General features: G+C 55.6%; 1 protein-coding gene across 2 annotated transcripts in view; it reads right to left on the bottom strand.

The window, feature by feature from the left end:
• The window catches only part of TLN1 (talin 1), a 34,425-nt gene extending 20,811 nt beyond the window's left edge, over nucleotides 1-13,614 (bottom strand). The window contains exons 1-15 of one of the 2 annotated variants that reach the window (XM_034072601.1): nucleotides 13,541-13,614; nucleotides 8,053-8,216; nucleotides 5,694-5,791; nucleotides 5,354-5,483; nucleotides 4,980-5,132; nucleotides 4,556-4,698; nucleotides 4,054-4,181; nucleotides 3,285-3,345; nucleotides 2,900-3,004; nucleotides 2,447-2,602; nucleotides 2,123-2,224; nucleotides 1,845-1,921; nucleotides 1,498-1,678; nucleotides 825-938; nucleotides 383-491 (exon numbers count right to left, since the gene is read on the bottom strand). In XM_034072601.1, coding sequence (XP_033928492.1) covers nucleotides 383-491; nucleotides 825-938; nucleotides 1,498-1,678; nucleotides 1,845-1,921; nucleotides 2,123-2,224; nucleotides 2,447-2,602; nucleotides 2,900-3,004; nucleotides 3,285-3,345; nucleotides 4,054-4,181; nucleotides 4,556-4,698; nucleotides 4,980-5,132; nucleotides 5,354-5,483; nucleotides 5,694-5,791; nucleotides 8,053-8,182 — 1,687 coding nt within the window. In that variant the 5' untranslated portion in view covers nucleotides 8,183-8,216; nucleotides 13,541-13,614. Of the gene's footprint in view, nucleotides 1-382; nucleotides 492-824; nucleotides 939-1,497; nucleotides 1,679-1,844; nucleotides 1,922-2,122; nucleotides 2,225-2,446; nucleotides 2,603-2,899; nucleotides 3,005-3,284; nucleotides 3,346-4,053; nucleotides 4,182-4,555; nucleotides 4,699-4,979; nucleotides 5,133-5,353; nucleotides 5,484-5,693; nucleotides 5,792-8,052; nucleotides 8,217-13,540 lie in introns of those variants that run through there. The other variant, XM_034072602.1, reaches the window with a different exon arrangement.
• Between the last annotated feature and the right edge of the window lie 7,615 nt (nucleotides 13,615-21,229).

Raw genomic sequence — 21,229 nt, 5'->3', positions numbered from 1 at the left:
CTGGGAACACAAGAAGAGACCCTCTGGCTCCTAAGCCTGCGTCAGCTGAGTTTGAGCAGGAGAGCATGGGGAAAGAGAGCTGCACCCCGCAGTATCTGTGCTCAGAGCTGTGGCAGGGACTGGACAACATGGCCCTCATCTAGAGGATCGCTGGTCAGCCAAAGACTGGGAGGAAGGACTGGGCTGGGCAAAGCCAGGGTGAGCTGCAGGGGCATGACCAGCTCTACAGGCATATTAGGAGCAGTCAGGGCTGATTCAACTCTAGCTGGGGAAGACTGGCTCATCCAGCCTCTGATGGAGGGCAGGAGCTGTGACCTTCTGGCAGACAAGAGACACCAAGCCTTGTCCAAAATGGGGCATCCCTCTTCAACCCTCCATGTACCTGCTGTGAGGTTGACCACTGAGGCTGTGCCGGCAGTGATAGCATCCACTTGGGAGTGGATCTCATGCTTCGACTCATCCATTTTGTTTTTGCGCCAAGCTTTGGATGCCTGAAATGAGGAGAACAGGGTCAGGAGATGGGGGTGGAGGTGGTGGGTAACTGCAGTCAAGCTCATACAGACAGATGTAGGAAGGAGAGGAGGAAGAGGGAAGGAAGAGCTGTGACCACCCCACACTCCCCAACCCATCCTGATCAAGCAAGATGACCAAGTGTTCCCTCCTCTCCTGGGGATATAGTGGATACAACCCCACCTCCTTGCAGGAAGCAGATCTTTTCCCAGGAGCTGCCTACACCTCTCCTGGGAATGGGGCCAGCCTCACCCAACCGAGACAACAGCCTTCAGCAAAGTCCCCTCTTCCACAGAGCCTTCACCAACACTCACAGCATCCTGCCCAAGGGGTGGCAGTGTCTCAAAGTCATCCAGTGTGGCCTGGGCTGCATGCACAGCCTGCATGCTGGAGTTGATGGTGCCGGTCAGGGCTTGCTGGGCTGAAGTCTGCAACACAGAGACACACAGATATGCTGGAGGCTTGAAATCTAGGCTTAAACATTTCTCACATGCCCCCCCCAGCATGGTGTAACATGCTGATGGTGACTGTGCTCTGGGTAGGTGTTCCCATAAGGGGGGGGACACGGACATCCAGCAAAAAGGGGGTCTCCCCTTTGCATCTCCCACTGGGAAATTCCCAGTCCCACTGTGGGTACAAGCAAGTCACAGTTAACCAGCTCCTGGGGAGCACAGAGCATAGGCAATGGGACCTCGCAAGGCTTTTACAGCAAGAACTAAGCAGGCTGAGTGGGGCCGAAGAAAACATCTCCTCATGGCCTTTTCCAAGTAGTTCTCCTGCTGCAGAGGACATGCAGGACACCAAGGGTAGGCACAGGGCCATGCTCAAAGCACAGCACTGCTGGGGCTGCCCAGACACAGCAGCTTGGGGCAGCTCAACCTGAAGGAGAGGCTGCAGCCAGGGGACTGTAGCTCACGGACCCAAATGGATGGGTCTGCACAATGATGGGCACCCTTTGGGGTCTGTGTGAGCACAAGCAGAGCTTACCAGGGGAGGCATGTGCCCTCGGTGCATCTGGCCACTGGTGATCTGCAGCTGAGGCTGTGGCATTGTGCCCACCTGGAAGTTCTCAGGCCCTCCAGCCCCTGTGCGCATGATGGCTGGCAGGGCCACTGCGCCCAGCTCTGCCTTGCCTACACGGTTAAACTGCTGCTGCAAGACAGTCAACCTGAAACAGGGAGAAGCACAAGGTCAAGGGATGCCCATGGCGTGTGGGAGTGCTGCTCTGAAGGACTGGCAGCTCCTCCTCCCTGTATGCTGTGCTGCAAGCTTGGCTGGAGCCTGCTCTCCACTCAACTTCTGCTTGGCAGCTCCCTTGCTCCTGGAGAACTTACTTCTTTGGAGACACGGTGTCTTCCAGCATGGGGGACTCCTCATCCCCCTCCAGCCCAAAGTGGTCTTTGCTCTTCTTCTGCACAGGGAAGGAGAAAATGTGTCAGCCAGCACATGCTTCCCAGAACTTCCCCTCCTCATGCAGCCCACCACCATCCCACCATATGCCTCTGACCCAACTACAGTTCTCCATGTGCCAGCTGGAGCAGCTGGAAGGGGCACTCTGCATGCCTCTCTGCAGAGAAGCTGGTTTTCACTGCCCTTCCCAGCACAGCCTCACCTTTTTGAGGATGATATCGATGTAGCCAGCAATGAGCTGTGCGATCTGCTCCCCCTCCGTGGTCTGCACCGAGTAGTAACCATCCTGGTAATCCCCAAAATCCTGCAACAGCAGGGCACAGGGTAGCACTGTGGCATTGGCAGTCACCCTGAGCCCCTCTGGTATGTGCTAAGCACTCAATGCCAGCCTTCAAAACAAGAGCCAGGAGAGGCACCAGAGGAGGGCAAGGCTGTCCTGCCATGGGGCTGGCAAGAGAGGGGCTGGCCTGAGAGCAGCCCCCCATGGGGCATCGCTGGGTTGGGGTGGACCAGGACTGGTCCCTACCAGGGTAAAGCTCTTGGGTGATGCTGCCCAACGCTTGATGTTGGTCAGGTTCCACTCCTGAATCACTTCCTTGGTCTTCTCGTCGACACGCATCACACACTCCTTGGTGATCCCCAGCAGCCGCGGCACCAGCTTGTTCTTCCCCTTCATCTTCTCCTGTGGGCCACAACAGAAGGGTTACGGCAGAGACCTTTGGTAGCCATAGAAGTCTGCAATTGCTACACAGGCCACACTTTCTGGTTGTGACAGAGGGCTTGAAAACGAGAAAAAGCATGAACCAAGGAATGGGAAGGCAGTGCACAGGGAAAGGCAGGACAACAGACACTGGAGACAGAAGGAAAACTGGAGCAGTAAGGGTTGAGGAGTAGCAACTGGAGACACAACAAATGGAGGGATGCTGAAGAAAAGGAATTCTGCTTGGTGACAGGTGGGACCAGGGGGCTGCGGCTCTACCTTGACCAAGAAGAAGGAGACTCCGTATGTCTTCAGGGAACGGGCAAGTTTCACATAGCGAACTTTGGCTTCGATCTCACTCATGTTCCCACAGTTCTTGTGGGCCTGCAACAGCACAGACAATATCACACCAGCTCCACGGTCCCCTGGTTGTGCCACCATCACTGTCACAGCCCTCCCAGGCTCTCCCCACCCCATTGACATCCCCTGACCCTGCTGCAGCATCCCTCTGAGCTCTGGGACCACAGGAGCTGCTTCACCTACAGCTTCTGCTCCGTTTCTCACCCACCAAGCTGCAATGTGCTGCCTCCAAGGACAACACCAGCCTCAGCCTTTGGCATGGAGCAAAGAGAAGACCAGGTCTCAACATGCCCCCTGCACGTACCATGAAGATCTTGCGCTCCCCTTTCTGCTTGATGTACTCCTTGGGCAGGAAATCCTTGAGCCTGCCAAGAGACACCCAAGCCAGCTGTTAGAGAGACCAAGCCAGCATTTGTCTTCAACTACAAAGAGGCCAAACCCAGAGCCTCGGATGAACCTCTGCCAGGGCACGGGCTGGGAGCTTCTGGGAGCAGGAAGGATGTGGGAGAGGTTGCTGCAGTAATGAAAGCTGCCTCAGTGCAGGGTGGACAGGCAGACGATGCAGCCCATAACGTGGCATCAGAGGAGGGTATATGGCGGTCTGGGATCCCCCCATCAGAGCCCACTGCATGTCCCTTGGGGGTGCCAGGAGGAGGAGGATGTGGGGCTGGCACTCCTTGCATGGAGGAGAGGGGTTGTAGCAGAGGCAATCAGAGCCCCATGTGCTGGCACAGTGCTGGGACTGCAGTGTTAGGAAAATGGGAAATTGGTTTAAACTTAAACAAGGGAAATTCAGGTTGGATATAAGGAAGTTGTTTACTGTTAGGGTGGTGAGGCACTGGAATGGGTTGCCCAGGGAAGCTGTAAATGCTCCATCCCTGGCAGTGTTCAAGGCCAGGTTGGATTGCGACTTCGGTGATATGGTTTAGTGTGAGGTGTCCTGCCCATGGCAGGGGGGTTGGAACTGGATGATCTTAAGCTCCTTTCCAACCCTAACTATTCTATGATTCTACAACTCTAAGCTGCTCCTGAACCACCCCAAGACAAGCCCAGGAGCTCCTGGGGACACTCACTCCAGAAAACCCGGCTTGTGCTTCTGCTCGTTGTGCGGCCCGAACTGGATCTGGCACTGGTACCCAGCAAACTCGCAGGCTTTGTCGAAGGAGACGGGGTGGGAACCGTTCAGGATGTCATCACGAGCCTGTGAGGGAAGAGGAGACACTGCTGTTGGCTGGGCAGCCCTGCCACCGCTCCCCTCCACAACAAGAAGGACCTGTTTTCCAGGCTTAAAAGAAGCAGCCCTAAAAGAAAGGATTTAGGACTAGGCTGTCCCCAGAGGGACCGTCATAAAGGCTGGGAGAAGAAGAGCAGCAGGACTTCAGGGTGATTCCTATTGGACACAGGAGACACGAAATCCCCTGGGGAACTCCGGAGTACGCAGAGGGCAGGGCTGTGACTGACACGGTTGGCTCTTACCCAGGAGATAACTGCATCCCAAAGCTCCCCCCTCTATAGCAGCTCTTGGACAAAGCCCTCAGCCACCAGCCCTGGCAGCGGAGCTCCATAGAGCTGTACCTGCACATAGAGCAGGTTGAGCTGCACAGGATCTCGTGAGTCCACGTTCTGGTCAGAGTAGAAGAACTTGCGCCGCAGCAGCAGCGTTTCGTTGTCATCGATGCCTTGCTCGCGCAGGGTCCGGCCGTGGTCCAGCCAATTCACTGCAGGGAAGGACAGAGCATGAGCAGGGACAGGCACTGAAGCAGGGCCAATCCCTGCCCCGAGGCTGCTCATGCAGAGTGAGAAATCAGCATCCGTCTGGTGCATCCCAGCATTCACCCTCTGCCCTGGGTTTCCAGGAAACACTCCAGGGAGTCTGGAACATGTTATCACAGTCCTCTCCACTCTCTGTAGCGGCTATTCCCCTGGCAGGGGTCCCTGCTCCTATCCCCAGTGTCCTCAGCAGGGGCTGATCCCACCCCCTGCACATGCAGGCACCTACACTCATCATCTGTGTGCAGCTTCTGCTTGAGCTTTTCCATCTTCTTCTCATCACGCAGCAGGGTCTTGTCCTTCTTGAGGGTACCAGTGACCTCCTCCTTCTTCTCTTCCATAATCTCCCGAACAAGCGAGTACTCATCGTAGTTGGTGATGCCTGCAGGGGAGCAGAGGACCAATCTCAACAGGACTTTGCTGCCGAATACAGCAAAGAGCCTGAAAGAACACAGGGGTGCAGAGCAGTGCCCCTCCCTAGCATCACGCACCCCTTATCCCCATTGCATCTCCACCGAGCTGCTGCTGCTCCCCCAGTATCCCCACCCAACACTGCAATCTTTCCCCACCTCCCTTGCCCCTGTTGCTGCCCCCTCCTCTCACCAATCCGGGCACAGATTGTCATGAGCATGTCCGTGACGGTTTTGGAGTCATCCACCATCACTGTTTTCACTGTCCCATCCAGCATGCGGATCTTCAGGGGCCGCTGTTTCTTCTTGTACTCCATAGTGTCCTGTGGGCACAGCAGAGCACAGCTGCCAGCAGTGGCACCAGTGCAGGGCACCCACATCCCACCATCAGCTCCCATCTCCCTGGTGCAGTTATGGGGTGCTGTAGGGCAAGATGCAAGGCAGCAGGGCAGGCACCCACAAAACCTCCACACTTAGGGCACATCTGGAGCCAAAGCAGGTACCAGATGGAAGGATGCTGGATGGATGCTTACCCCATTGCGAAGCATGTAGTAGTCCAGAGCCTTCCCTGCTTCCAGCCAGATCCCTTTCTTTGGGTCTTCATCCGAGAGGAACAGCCCAAAATCGTTGGCTGAAAAACAGGTAAAGGCTTTGTCAGGGAAATCCTGAGCATAAGGCCACCAAGATCATGGAATGGTTTGGGTTGGAAGGGACCTTAAAGCTCATCCAGTTCCAATCCCCTGCCACAAGCAGGGACACCTTCCACTAGACCGGGTTGCTCCAAGCCCCATCCAACCTGGCCTTGAACACTACCAGGGATGTGCAGCAGGCCAGCCCTGTGCATGAAGCACAGCAGCACTGTGAATGCTAGAGCTTAAATCTAACGAGTGGGCAACAAAGCTGGCAAGCAAGCTCCATGTTTTGCCATAACTGTCTATGAACAAGCTGTCTGAAGCATGCCTACACAATGCTGAACTTGGAACTGACAGTCACAACAGAAAGAAGAGCTTGGAGCTGTGGGTGACAGCTCTCAGAAGTGTTCAGTGCACTGTGTAGCAACAGTGAAAGCATATGGGACCAACAGGAAGGGTGCTGGGAACTGGTTGTGAAACTAGGCTCATCCACACTATGAGTACTCAGTGGTGGTGTGGCCTGCACCTTCCCAGAAGGACACAGCACAGTTTGGAAAGAGACAGAGAAAAGCAACATAAATGATGGAGCCTTGTTATGAGGGACTAAAGGAGCCAGGACTCCTCTGGTTGGGTAGGATGAGGCTGAAGGAGTAAGGATCAAGCCTCACAAGGCCTCAGAGGTGGTGAATCAGTGCTGTTCACCAAATCCTGCTCCCCTGCAGCTGAGGTACCCAGTGCAATGCTGCTGCTGAGCCTGTGCGGTGGCACCGCAGCTCATACCCACAGGGATAACCCTGTTTTCATGCTGCGAGAGGCCAGGACCACGCCTGGCTTTGCCCTGGGAAAGGTCCTTTTCCACCTCTGCAACAACCCAGCGCCGCAGGCTGTCTTGGCTGGCTCTGTTTATAACTCGTCATCTTGTTGGCAGCTCCCTGCGGGGAGGGACAAATTCCTGAGCTGCCCTGCGCCCGCCTGGCTCACGCTGCCGCCGGGATCTGACTAAACAGGGAGCAGGAAAAGCACGGAGCCTTGCCATCTTATTTTTACATTGAGAGAAAACAACCCCAAACCCAAAGCTATTTTCACAGCAAATTCCAAGAGGATAGCGCTAAAGCACTGGAAAGGGATCAGCCTGCCCCAGATCCACAGCTTGAGTGGGGAAAGGCACTTCCTGACACAGAGCAAGAGCAGGGCTGGAAATATACCACCCAAAGGTGACAGAAAACACAGCGCAGCTCCAACAGGGACCCCTGAGTGTCACTGTGAGGAGAAATAAAACCCGCGAGGAACAGGAACAGCAAAGCAGCTGAAAAGGAACTCGGGAATAAGCAGTTCCCTTTAAGGCTTTCCCCTCGCCTGTTTTTTCACAAGCAGGCTGGCTCACGCCCAGGAGCAGGAAACGCAGTGCTCCTTTCAACACCAGTACAGCCCCACATCCATAGGGACACTCATCCCCTCTCTGAAACCGAAAGCCGTGGTCAGCCGGACCGCTGGCCAGCCGGGACGCCATGAGAAGGCATTTCCTTTCATCCTCGAGGAATTCGCTGCTTCCAGATGTCACCGCACTCCCCTCCTCTTCCCACGACTCCTGACCCCCTGCTCACTGCCTCTCCCCTGTGGCACAGCCGCTTGTAGGGCAGCAGGAACCCAGGAGAGCCCCCGGGATGGTGTCCCAGAGCTCCAGCCCCCCCCGTCCATGCAAGACAGGGACAGGCCATGTCCTCGTGGGTGTGAGTCACATCATGAGCTTCTGAGCCATAAACTTAACTTTGAGCCCAGTGACAGCAGGGAGGGCTGAGAAGGCTTAGCAAGGTGATGGAGCACCAGCATGGGTCTGGCAGAGCTGCCGGTGGGGAACAGACCCAATACATGCCCCAAAAAGGAAAAAATAACTTATATGGTTTATTAATGCCTGCAACTGTTTAAATCCACCTAGTCCTGGCTACGGGTGATGGATGCAAGTAGGAAACACGAGCAGAGGCAGAAAGGCAGCAGGCTCATACTGCGCAAGTATTTTACTTCCAAATGTGCTTTCCTACCTTCCAAAACCCCCGCATTTCTTCTGGGGTGTCATGGAGGGAGCCTAAGGGGCTCACCCTTTGATTCCAGTGGGCAGGAAGACCTGGACCTTACTCCCCCCCCCCCCCCCCCCCCCCCCCCCCCCCCCCACTGATGTGGGGAAGCCCACATGGGCACAGAAGCAGGAGAGGAAAGGAAGTCCAGGACCTAAGCTGGGTACCCATCCCCACCATGGACTTACGCTGCCCCATCTGTGCCTCCGGCACCCGCTCACGGATCATGCGGCAGGCGTCGTACACCATGGTGGAGGGCTCGAACTGCATCGTCTTCACCACATTGCCAATGCTGATCTTCAGCGAGAGGGCAACCATGGTGGCGGCTGGGCTGTCCCCACTCCTGCGTCACCTACCAGAGGAGAGAGATGGGTTAGCTCTGACTGCTGACCCCTCCGGAGCACAGGGTCCTTCCTCCTCCCTCTCCCCTAAGGCAGCATCTCTGCTCCCCAAGAGCCAGGACCCAGCTTCTCCTGGTGAGCAACAGCTGTGCCCCACGATGGTGAGCCCAGGAAGGGGTCCCACTTTCCATCCCCATGCTGACCCTGGGGGCTCTGGCCCGTGCTGGGACCCTTGTCCCCTTGTGCTGAGGTCCCAAAGCCTATTTGACAGCAGCTGGTACCCGGTGGAGATGCTGCCAGCAAGGAGGAAGCGAGTACACAGGAGCACACAAGATAAGCCGGCACAGTGACGGAAGGGGTTATAATTAAACCTGCTGTGACACAGAAGCCACAAGAGGAAAACCAAGCTCTGACCTGGTGCTGGCAGGGCTGTGCCCCAGCTATCAGGGCCCCCCATGTCACCAGCAGACAGTGCTGAGCCGGCAGCCTCAGCACAGAGGGACACGGAGGGACGGAAAAGCCCGGAGCTACTCGGGGAGGCGAGATAAGGGCAGCAGGCATCGACCTTACCCGTTCAACATGATTGCCTGGGGGAAGAGCACTGCTCACACAGTGAGTGCTCAGACTGTGGGGTCTATGGCAGCAGCAACTGGAACCCAGTGCCAGGGATCCTGTGCACAGCATGATGTGCAGGAGGGCAAAGGATCAGCCACTGGAGGTCTCGCTGCACAGGCACATGAGAGCCACACCATGCCCATCTGAAACAGGCCCCATGCTGGGTCCAGCTTGGAATTTCAGCTTTGAGCTTGAAAGATTGTGTGTATCAGCTTCAGACATGCAGCTCTCAACAGGGCTCCAAAACATGAGGTTTAACAGCTAATTAGAACTGTGATATCCCATAGCAGAGTAAAATCGTTAATAACACAAGAAAACGAGGTGCAAATTAACACCCTGCTTGCCTGACACAGCTTGTAGGGCTTCTGAGAGCCCTTCCCTTTGGGTTTACTGCTACACACCAGGGTCCCTGCACCAGGTCCTCAGCCCTGCCTCACTGCTCCCTGCCCTTCTCAGCATTCCCAGTCCCCATCCAATCCCAGCCCGATGCTCTCCAGCAGTGACATGCCTTTTCCTCCCCCTGAGAGTCTGCTCATGGGGAAGGAGTCCCTTGCTCCGCATCCACCCAGGCTGCCTCGAGAGGATGCAAGAGCACCGGTGGGCTGCACCACATCTGCTTGTTCTTTCTGATTGATTTGCTCCTATGAGGCCTCCTATTATGGCTGTCAGGGAATGGTTACCAGCCACGTGCATCCTCAGGCTGGCCTCAGGCTCTTGGGCAAGACTTGCTGGCAGCCTCCCTCAGTGATGCTGCACAGTGAGCCTGTGCATCCCCACCCAGCACTGCCAGCTCTGGTCCCCCATGTGAAAAGGGGGTACCTCGATGTGTGGTGCTCCCAACCATGGACCTGAGCGGGTCAGGGGCACAGTCTGTGATGGATACATAGCTCCTGCATCTGATTTTGCCCAGCAGTGAGTCCTGCACACAGCCATGCTGGTGGTGCGGGACGGGAGGCAGGGACAGGGGAGTGTGCCGCCTCCGCCAGCACATGGAGCAGCTCCAGCTCTGCATTCCTGAGCCGTTCTGCAATGTTTCTGCGGAGGCCCGAGGCCCCCACGGCTCCGCTGACGAGGAATGAAATGCATTTCGGGTCCGGAGCAAGAGAGCCTGGTGTCAAGGGGGGAAGAGGCGCCCGCCTGTGCCGCTGCCCTCCATCCGGAAGCACCAGCAAAGCTGCGGAGCCACAGGGACGAGGAACACCCTGCTGCATAAAGGGCGTTATGAATATCCCATGCGCAGGGCGGGCTGCTGTGGTCACCGGGACATCTTCCCTATACCTAAAAATAATCTCAAGTTGAGCATAAAGCTGCTTTCCGTCCCTCCGCAGGAAAAGGAGAACATGCCCCTGACAGGACAAGGTCAGAGACCATGGAGGAAGGGGAGGGGAAGACACCGAGCGGCAGAGAGGAACTGAGAGGAGCCAGCCCACAACCAGCCATTTCTGCAGCCTCCTCTTGCCCTCCTCAAGCCACCCACAATCAGCCACCCTTAGCACACCTTTCACAGGGGCTAAACCCCACAGGAGGATGAATGCTCAAGACTTGACACTCCTGAGCTATTACAACAACAGTGCTCAGCAGGGAAGGTGCTAAAGACACAAGAAAGCCCTCAGGGGATGGGGAGATGGTTCACCTTAATTCACGTATTCTATAGGAACAGCTCAAGCTCCAGCAGCTGAGCTTTGCTGACATCAATGTCTAAAGCAGAAACGCTCCCTGCTGCGTAAATACACCTCCTCAAACCATGGAGAGATTTGTCAGCAGTTAATCACACAGTGCTTGTGTCTCTGCTGCCTCCTGCGAAGGCACCAATGCAGGGCTCGGCCTCTGCAGACCTCTCTCCTCCCCACGTGGGGAAGGAAAAGCTGGACTAGACACAAGGGATGAGACAGCGTGGGAGCCCGGCGCTGCCGACCACGGAAAACAACGGAAAAGGACAGCGGAATTCAAGCTGTTTTTCTGGAAAGGGGTAAAAAACACAACCCAAACTAACCAAGTCTCCATGCACAAACACCAGATTTCTGCACTGGTTGGCCTGCAGAGCAAGCAAACCTGTTCTCGACCGGCTGTCGGTACGCAAAGGCAGATAAGGCACCGGAGCAGCGAGCCCACCAGTTGGCAACCAGACTAACACACTCCTGCCTTTCACAGCAAGCCGCAGCCCTCTGAGCAGCCAGCACGCTCCTGAGCTGACCCCACAACGGCACAGGGGTCTTCTTCATGGGGTCCCCATCTCACCCTGCACCCCATGGACAAACCCACCCCGGTGCAGAGGTCTCAGCTCAAGGCATGGCAGCCCAGGACCCACGGCATACAGCGAGACCACTGACAGCGAGTTTTCCACCACGTGATGTAGCTGCTATATTTGTGCCGGTCGGGCTCAGTGCTGCGAGGACGGTTACAGAGCAGGGTTTTATCTCACCATCAACCCCAGTTCATCAGCAGCCGCTGGCAGCTCTGCGACAGCTTCCAGAACACGCCGTAAATCTTGGGAACGCGGCGATTCTGCCGTTGTTATCATGCTCTTTCCTAAGGGAGCCGTGGATGCGGTTTGGGTTTGTTGGTTCATTGGGGTTTTATTGCACCAATGCCAAGTCTCACTTGGGAAAGGCCCCGCTCCGGACCACCCCCAGGCTGCAGGAAGTACCATCAGCTGCAATCCACCCCACTGCTGGGGTTTTCCAGAGCCATGGGGCTGCTGGCTGCCGGCACACGCAGGCAGGTATCAGGCCACCACGTTTGCTGGCATATCAGCACAAGGAACAGGGTCAAAAATTAACCTGGTTAAGAAGGCAGAGCCGGCCCTGGCTGGTCCACATGGGACCATGGCAGGCACATGGGTGGCTCAGCCCTGCACCCATGGAAGGCTGCACCAGCTGCCCCGGCCCAGCTGCCAACACCATTCAGCCCAGTTCCTCTTCCCCAGCCACATGTCCACATCGGGTGGAAGATGGCTTCTTCCAGCTGAGGCTGAGCTTGCTCCTGTGGAGCACAAGCAGCCACCGAGGCCAGCTCCATGGCACCCCTGTGACCACCTGGCTGTTACCCAAGGCAGGAGCATCCTCTCACCCCACTGGATGGACTGCCCTGTTTGACATAGGAACAGGCAGGGGACAGCAGTGGAGATGGGGGATGACAGCAGCTCTAAGTGTTAACTGCTGCTGTTTCCCACGCATCCCCAGGCCTTCCTGCTCCTGCCTGGCATCCCCTGTCCTCAAACAGATGCATCACAAATGGCAGCACCCCTCGGCTGCCCACCATCAGGCACACATGAGCAAGGGCAGGACTCCATCCCCAGACTCTCCTGTGTCTTTTCAGAGCTGGCACAGCACCCCAAAAGCAGCACTTGGGGTGCTCTGTGAGTTCTCACCCAACCCGAGCACTCACATTCACTAGGGGAAGTGAGCTGAGCATTCACTTGCTCACCACCACACCACCAGCCACACAGAATGGGGAAAGCACGAGAGAAGAGAGCATCACTGCGTTTTGAGGGGCATTTCTTCACCCAGCATCCAGCAAAGCTCAGCTCTGGAAAAGAGGGTGAACCACAGGTTCCCTTCCTCAGTCTTCCCACTGCCCTTCCCCAAATCTTTGGGATGCCCCAAAGCCTTGCCACTCAGTGAGCAAGCTGGGTGCTTGGTCAGTGCTCATCTAGCACTTGGGGTGGGGTTCACCCCATGGCCTGCAGGAAGTGGGGGGATCGGATTCTTTTACCGGGCAACCCTCCGGCTCTAGCAACGCTCAAGGTCCCCAAAATATAACCCCTCCCCTCCTCAAGAGCAAGGCTCGGAGAGAGGAGAAGGGAGTAAACAATTATTGCTACCAAATATGGGTCTAACAGCCAGCGATGAAGCTGCAGCAGAAGCATGTAGACATCCTGCCGGCAGATTCAAAGGGACAGGGAGCACAGGGACACGGGTGGGATCCGACAGCCAACAGGCAAAGCCTGGGGCAGGGAACAGGCAGCGGACGGGGCTGTGCTTCCCTTGCCGGCTTAGCCGCTCCAGGCGGGACACGGCGGACACGGGTGGTGCTCGGTGCCGGGACACGGGCGGGAGCTGCCGGGCTCCGGCACAGCCGTCGGGAGCGTGTCCTCGGGCGTCCCCACCCAAAGCCACGCCGCGGGCGGGAGACACCCTTCCCTCTCGCTTCCCCTGCACAGGGAGGGCAGGAAGCACGGGGAACACTTCGCACGTCCCCCCCCGCAGGACCCCCGGTTCGAGGGGGGCCACGGCCAAGCTTCTCCCGTCCGGTCCCTCGGGACCACCGAGGCGGGGGATGCTGGACGGGGCTTGAAGCGGAGGCTTCGGACCGAGGCCTGCGGCGGTTATACTGGGGCAGTGCAAGTACGGGGCTGGGACTGACGGGGCCGGGCCCAGCCAGTGCTGCCCCGTGTCCCACGGTGGCCGTCGGTGCTCGGGTGCCGCCAGCCCGGGGTGGGGGGGGGGGGGGGGGGGGGCGACGGGGCGCGCCCTTAACCCAGACCAAGGCGTGTCCGCCCCCCCCCAGAGCCCTCACACCGCCGCAGCGCACCCCGGTGCTGCAGGCCGGTCCCGGTGACCGCTCCTCCCCCCTCAATCCCCGGTAAACGGAGCGGGGCGCAGTGGGGGGGGCTCCCCCGGGACATCCGTTTCCGGCAGCCCCCCAGGACCCAGGGCGCGGCCGTTCCCCCCCCCCCCCCCCCCCGGTCCCCGCTGTCTCCCCCGCCCGGTCCCGGTACCTGTGCACGGGCAGCAGCAGCGCGGCGGCCCCGCCGAGCCTGTGCGGAGCGGAGCGGGGCGGCACCGCCCGCTTCCCGCCCCGCCGCCCCCCGCCGCGCATGCGCGGGGCCCGGCGCGCCGCCGGGCGGCACAGCCCGGTTCGGCACCGTGCAGCAGCCGAGCCCGGGGGCGCGCTCCCCCCCCCGCGCGGCCCCGCGCACAAGGCGAGCACTGCCCGGTACCGGCGGGGCCCGGCCCGGCGCTGCGCCCCGGTACATGTGCTTGCCCCCGGTCCCAGCGTCTTCCGTCGCATCCCCCCCCCCCCCCCCGTCGGGGCCCTCGCGCATCCAGAAGTACTCCTGTTTCACACACACACACACCCCATAACATCCCCGTTGCCCCCGGGGTAACCGGTGTCACCGGCGGGAGGGGCGGGCCCCCGGCGCGCGGGGCTCGCCGGTAGCCGGGACGTCACCCGCCGGTGCCGTGCGGAGGCGAAGGCGGAGCGGGGTTAGGGGGCCCGCGGGCAAAGGGGGAGCCGCGACCGGCGGCGCCGCGGAGGGGACCCGGCGGTCCCTAGGGGGGTGTCCGAGGGACGGCCGGGGCGCGGCAGGGGAGCCGGGTACGGCAGCGCTGACACCCTCCGGTGGTCCGCGGTACTTCCCCAGTGCCCGGGCTCGGACAGGCTGCGCTGTCCGTGCTGCCCGAGCGCTGCGGGCGTGCGGCTGAGCCGCGGTCCAGCCCCGCGCTGAGCGGCTCCTCGGCCTCCTTCGGATGGGTTGTCCGGGTCGGGTACCGCCTGCTGTTCCCTTCCCCGCACCTTACCCATTGCCGTCAGTCCCGGTTTTCCGTGCCCGGCGCACGGCTCCTAGACCTAAAGGCATCAGTCTGTGTGTAGAAGCAATGTGCCCTGGCTCTGCCCGGCTCTGCCCCATGCCCCTTCCCCTCACTGCACCGCTTTCTGCTGGCCAGATGCGGCAGCCCCTCACGTCTGCCTGCTCTGCTCCCAGGCAGCTGGCACAGCACCGTTCTTTTTTTGGGGTGGGTTTTCTTTGTTTTTGGAGCTGTTGGTTCGGGTACTTTTTGGACTGATTGTGGGCAGTGAGTAAAAGCTTATGGACGCTAGGGGGGGTATAATGGATGCCCCCCATGAGCGAACGAGCAGGACTTCGGTTCAAGCATCACGGTCAAGCAGGCCTGACCTACAGAGGCTCTGTTGTGTAAACCATGAGAACCATGCAAGGCCGCATCTTCTCAGGCACCAAGGAGTCCAGGACACATCTTATCTGGAGATAGCAGCACCAGTGTAAGCTGGGACTAGACAAAACTAAAACTGACACAGCTGCAAAAACACCAAGTGGGGTTTATCCATCGCTTTACCCTATAAATACTCTTTGCCTCCCTGTGCCCACTGAAATCTCCTGTACAGCAGCGAGCTGCACAGCAGGGATCTCTCCAGGAGCAGACGTCTGCCAAAGTTGCTCCTAGAGACTAAAAGAGACTCTTCACTCAGCATCTGATACCTGCGACTGAGAGTCCCTTCACACACCATCCAATACCTTGATACTACAGCAAGGTAAGTCGTGTTTTGCTTACATTCAGCCTAAAAGTGTAGGAGTTTTCTTGCTAAATCTGATCAGTTTTCTGGTGGTGCCTGGTATAAGGAGGAGCAAAAAGAACAAACGGTGCCCTGAAACTATAGAAGTACCAGTGCTAAAATGAACTGTGTAAGTTTGTGTAACAGTGTAATTCTTCACCAAGGAATGCTGGAATATTGGAGGCTGATTTCTTACGAGCCAGTTAATCAAAGTAACCCACTGTGGACCAGGTTTAACAGGGATTTAAGCAACCTGGTCTAGTGAAAGAGGTCCCTGCCCATGGCACTGAGGGTGGAACTGGATGAGCTTTAAGGGTCCCATCCAACCCAAACCAGCCTGTGATTCTATGAATTTATGTGTATCCAGCTATAGCTTAATTATTTGAAGTGTGATAAGTAGCAGAATGTTTCACCACTGTCTAAATTGTTGTTTAAACCATAATTTAAATCACTGTCAAAACACTGTTTAATTACCATTCTGTGACCGTCTAATCACTGTTTATTATAATTTAATTTCCACTAACCGATTATAATTTGATCATTGTTTAATCATTAACAAAACTTTTAGTTTATCACATAATGATATTATAATGTAAATTGATATGTAATATAAATTGATATGTAATATAAATTGATATGTAATATAAATTGATATATAGTATATGAAATATAATTGATAAATAATATAATTAATATATAATATGGTATGTTATGATATTGTATGGTATGATATGATATGATTGATATGATATAATATAAATCATATATCATAGAATCATAGAATAGGGCTGGAAAGGACCTTAAGATCAGCTAGTTCCAACCCCCCTGTTTATATTATTTTATATTATATTATATTATGGTATTTGGTATTAGGTATTATATTAGATATTATATAATATTATGTAATATGTTATAATGCTAACTTCTTTTAATACTTCACCTGTTGCTGTGGCTGGGTCCCAATAACCTGACAGAGAAACCGGTGTTCTTGGACCACCAGGGCTTGCATAATGGCTTTGCTGGGGATGTATTCAAGGTCTTGTTGTTGCTGCAGAGCCCCAGCAGCTGTTGCCATTGCACAGTAGACTCCGCAGGGGCTGAGGGACATCTAGAAGGAGTTCTGGTGTCTCCTCCCTGCCGGTTCTCACTTTGGGTGTCCTGCACAGATGTCAAGCCCAGACGAACTGTCTCTCCTGGAGGATGATGACCTGATTGAATTCCTCCTGGAGGAAGGTTTTTTTACACCTGATATCTTAGTGGGGGGCAATGTTCTGATGGAAGACTGGGGGCTGCCAGAGCCTGAGGTGAGCTGGTTGGGAGGAGTTGCTGCTGGGTTGTGATGAAGGATGTTTGTGTCCCTGCTGAGTAAAAGCTTTTTCTCCACAGCCTCTGGACAAGGATATGGATGATTTCATCACGTCCATTCTGAACCCCTTTCAAAACGGGGCAGGCAAACGGCAGGATTGTCTACCTGCTGACGGGGACATCGACATGACGGAGGAACAACTTCAGCTCCTGAGCTTTGTCAATGAATTTGGTTTCAGCGACTTCTCCTTCAGCGACTTTGCTGGCAGTGAGACTGCTGGCAGTGAGATTGCTGGTAGTGAATTGGCTGGCAGTGATGCGGCTGGTAGTGAATTGGCTGGCAGTGAGGCTGCTGGTAGTGAATTGGCTGGCAGTGAGGCTGCTGGTAGTGAATTGGCTGGCAGTGAGATTGCTGGTAGTGAATTGGCTGCCAGTGAGGCTGCTGGTAGTGAATTGGCTGCCAGTGAGATTGCTGGTAGTGAATTGGCTGGCAGTGATGCTGCTGGTAGTGAATTGGCTGCCAGTGAGGCTCCTGCCACTGACCCTGCCAGTGACACCCAGAACTCGGAGGTCGTGCAGGCTGATCACAACTATTCCCTCCACTGGGATTGGTCTCTGCTGGAAAGCATAGCATTAGAGCTGGCAAACATGGGAGAGGAGAATATGTCCATTGATGCTGGTAAGTGATGGGCTCGGGCTCTTTCTGTCCTGGCTGCAGGCACAAAAGCAGCTCCACATTGCAGGGTTTTGGGTGGGTGCCAGGAAGCGATGGAGAGTACCACGTGTAGTAGCTTTCGGTTGCTATAACATTGCAGTTTGATGCTACTTAGAGCTGACTGGTCTTGCACAGCCTCACTCAGGCCCAACGTTGCACTGTCCTTTCCTTCCCCAGACAACTGGCAAAGAGAGGAAGGCACAAGCACGGCCCTGGTACCAACCTCTGGTTCCCCAGTTCCAGCTCCTGTGGATACTGTGCCCCAGGCTGAGCCTGCCATCACTATGCAGGTATGGACTGCCATGTGTGTGAGCCCCAGCCTTTGCTTCTGCTCCCATCTCCTCTTCTCCCCTGGCTTGCTTTCTGTGAGTGATATCTCTGAGGAAAGCATGATGCCTCTGTGGTGGAGCTGATCCGTTCTGCATCCTTTCTGCATCCTTTCTGCGTGTCTTCTCTGCCCCAGTGTAGACTCCTTTTACTTTGTATTCTCAGCAGGCGTATTCTTACTGTTTTCTAGGCAAACTTCCCAGAGCTGGTCCTGACTGAGGAGCAGAAGCAGCTGCTGATGGCTGAAGATTTCACTTCTGTGCCACTGACCCAAGTAAGTCTCCCGAACACACTCGCACCACTCGAATGCTTCAGCCAGAGCAGGGGTTTGAAAACGCAGGGTGGTGTTTTCATGAGAGCTCTGCTGCCCAGGTGCTCTGTTCAGGCAGCGTGGGGTAGGCTTTGGTGTACTTTTCCACCCTTCAAGGCCTTGGGGATGTTCATGTGTAACAGCAGCCTCAGCTTTTCTAATCAGGTAGATATAAAGAGCAATGAGACCTGGCTGCTGCCTGTCCCCCCACTCATGACTGCTTGCAGAAGGCAGTTATACCACAAGTGCCTCCAATCTATTATTTTACCCACTTGCTTGTGAGCTGTGTGCTTTTCAACTCCCTTAGGTATGCCTCGCTTTTGCTATGCTGGAACAGCTGCTGTCCACATCAGCAGCCCTTGCTTCACTGGGGGGGGTGGGGGGGTGAGGGGTGTGCAGAGGGCAAAACCACAAGGGCTGAGATTTGAGGTGTACGGAGGGTTTATGAGAGCTGTATTGCCAATGTTTGATCCCAAGGAGAAATTACCTTTGCAGGCTAAACACCAGCTTACGAAGAAGATACGTCGCAAGGTCCAGAGGAAGCGGTCAAGCAGGACTGTCTATCGCAGAAAGGAGAGGAATATGAATAAACAGGAAAACAAGTAGGGGCACACAGTAGTGTCACTCAGCACTGGGGAGAGAGACAGATTCCTTTATGGGTACTTTGCAGTACTCAACTGTAGTTGCATAGAATCGTGTGCTTGTGTTGTGAGAGCAAAGCTCATCCAGTTCTAACATTAGAGCAGGTTGCTCCAAGCCCCTGTGTCCAACCTGGCCTTCAAAACTGCAAGGGATGGGGCAGCTGCAGCTTCTTTGGGCACCCTGTGCCAGCTTTGTTCTAAGTGTCCTCTCTGACAGTTTAACACCATCCTGCCTTGTCCCATCCCTACCCTACCTTTGAAAAAAAATCCATCTTTCCCGTAGGCTCCTTTAAGTACTGGATGCTGTTTTAAGGTCTCCCCTGAGCTTTTTCACCTCCAGACTTAAATAAACTTTCAGTTCAAACTTTGTGCTCTTAATGTATTATGATTAGTATAGCATGGAAGTTACTAATAGAGTGGCATGGGATTTCTGCAAGCAGAATGGATGTAATATAATCTATAACCAGTCTAATACAGAATTTATAACACAATTTATAATTTCTAATAACCTAGATACTAATACAACTTGACTTGGGGTTTTTCATCACATGGACCCTCTGCAGATCGGGTCAGATCCTAACGTACAGTTTGTTATATCAATATAGCAATCATAATCTAGACTCAAAAATTACATAAAGGACTATGAGTCACTCCCTCCATCGTGAAGGGAGACATACGGTGGTGTTGGAGGCGCTCCTGACCAAGGGTGTCTTCAGTCTCACTGCTCAGCACCAGCTTCAGGTTCCCTCTTAGGATCCGTAAGTACTTCATATTAAGGACAGTACTTTCTGTGCTGTTATGCTTCCCTACTCTGTTGCAGGGTCATCAACACAGTGGGGATGGCAAGGTGCCAGGGACCATCAAGGCCAGCAAGAAAGGGGAATAAGCAGCGTTTCACTCAGAATCCTTGTGGTGGGAAGGGAAGGGAATGAGGAATCTGGGGGTTTTGTCTATTTGGTGCACAGGACCTTCAGGGCCCGATAGTAAGGGGAAGGGAATGAATACACAGCCCACTGGGTCACAGGGAATGGCTGCTCCCCCACAAGTACAAAACAGTTTTAGTGCCAAATACATGGCTGGGGACTGGGAACAGGGGAACCAGGCACAAGCCACCATGCTGTGCTGCTGCTGGGGTCTTGCCGCCCTACACCCCAAGAAAGGCAGACCCTCTGGGTTCTCAGAGGCTCAGGGCATTGCTTGCTGTGCTTCCTTCACCTTACACAGAACTTGCTCTGTACAAGCCTGGTGCTGGCCTCACATCATGGATGTGCATGGCTGGGGTGCCTCTAGGACCGAGCATCCTTAGGGATTGGTGTGGTGCTTCTCGGCAGGACTGGGCAGGGCTTACACCTCCCCAAAGCCGGGTGAGGTGTCACTTTAACTAACAAAGCCCGTTTTCCCTCCGTGCTGTTCATCTTCTCTGCGAAGGGCGGCAGCCTCCATGGCTCTGAAGCAGAGGCTGGGGAACATATGGATGATTCAGAAGCAGGACCGGTAAGTACTTCTTGTTGGACCCGGCGGATGTGATGGGGAGGGCTGCTTCTTTGGAACTGTGGCCTGCAAAGGGGGCGATGGGGGAGCGTGCAGCCCTTGGTTTATCCACTGTGTTAACCTGTGTTACCTCCTGTCCTGCAGGTCGCCGTTCAGGCAGTTCAGGCAGCTGCAAGCCTTTGTGAACCAGCCCTCCAAGAGGATTGCCGTGGCTAAAACCTACATGATGGTGAGTGGCTTCAGCCCCAGTGTCTTTGAAGGGGTCTCTGCTGCTTGGGAGAGAAGTGTTTACTGCAGTGAGTGATGCCTGTCTGTGCCCTTTGCTGAGGTCTGTGCCCATCTGTTTCCAGGCTATTCTGTCCTTCAATGTCTTTTTCTCACCCAACACCTGCATGATTGAAAGCATCAAGGCAAAGCTGGATCTTGAAGGTGAGTGCCTGGGGGCTGCCCTCCTTCCCCATAGACACCCTCAATCCTGGGGCACCTCCACCCCAGCACCCCCTTGCTGGGGTCACCACCTCAGCCTTGTTGCAGAGGTCTGCCTTGGGGCACAAGAGGTTGTACAAGAGCTGGAGTGATCCAATCCCTCTTGGATGCTTGTGCCTGGCAGCAGCACAGCATCCTCTCCCTGCTTCCCCTAGGAGGAGGCAGCTCTAGTTCTTCTTTTGTGGGTTCTGGGCAGGACAGTGGGAGGCTGGGGATGACAGGCCCAGAGCATGGGGACCCCTCCACTCGGTCTGGGCAGGCTCCTTTGGTGATGGGAAGAGGGCCATGGTCCACCCAACCCCACTCACAAATCTTCTTTCCACAGAAATCCAATACCTGCTGCTCTGGCAAGGGCTGGTTTTGAGCTGGTTCCCTCTGAGCGGCACTTCCAGGGCAGCCCACCGCAGGCAGGAGTATGTGTGTCCTGGAGAGGGGAGAGGCAACTGTGACCTTATCATGCTGCCCCAGATGAGTAATCCAGCAGCACCATGCAGATGTGACTGCTGCTGCTTCCTCCTGCTTCTCGGGGTGACCCTGGGCATCCTGCCAGGAAGGGGGCAGTGGAGCTGCCCTCATCCCTTCGGAGCCGTAGATGATGCATCAGATTCTTCTGAACACTCCCCTAATTGCTGTGAGCTCAGGTTTGCTGGGGAGGAATAGTTCTGGCACTTTGTGTTTCTATAGAAAAACTCCATATGACACAGAATAGAAAACTCTTGTCAATTTTGCTGTAACTGCTGACATGGCTTGTAGCTCAGGGCACATTGTTGTGGTTTGTAGGGATAGAGTGCTGCACGGAGGGTGAAGGTGGTCGCGTTTGGGGGTACTGTTAGTTAA

This window comes from Melopsittacus undulatus, chromosome Z (genome assembly GCF_012275295.1).
Source record: "Melopsittacus undulatus isolate bMelUnd1 chromosome Z, bMelUnd1.mat.Z, whole genome shotgun sequence".
Taxonomy (NCBI): domain Eukaryota; kingdom Metazoa; phylum Chordata; class Aves; order Psittaciformes; family Psittaculidae; genus Melopsittacus; species Melopsittacus undulatus.
This window is presented reverse-complemented; position numbering and strand designations above follow the sequence as displayed.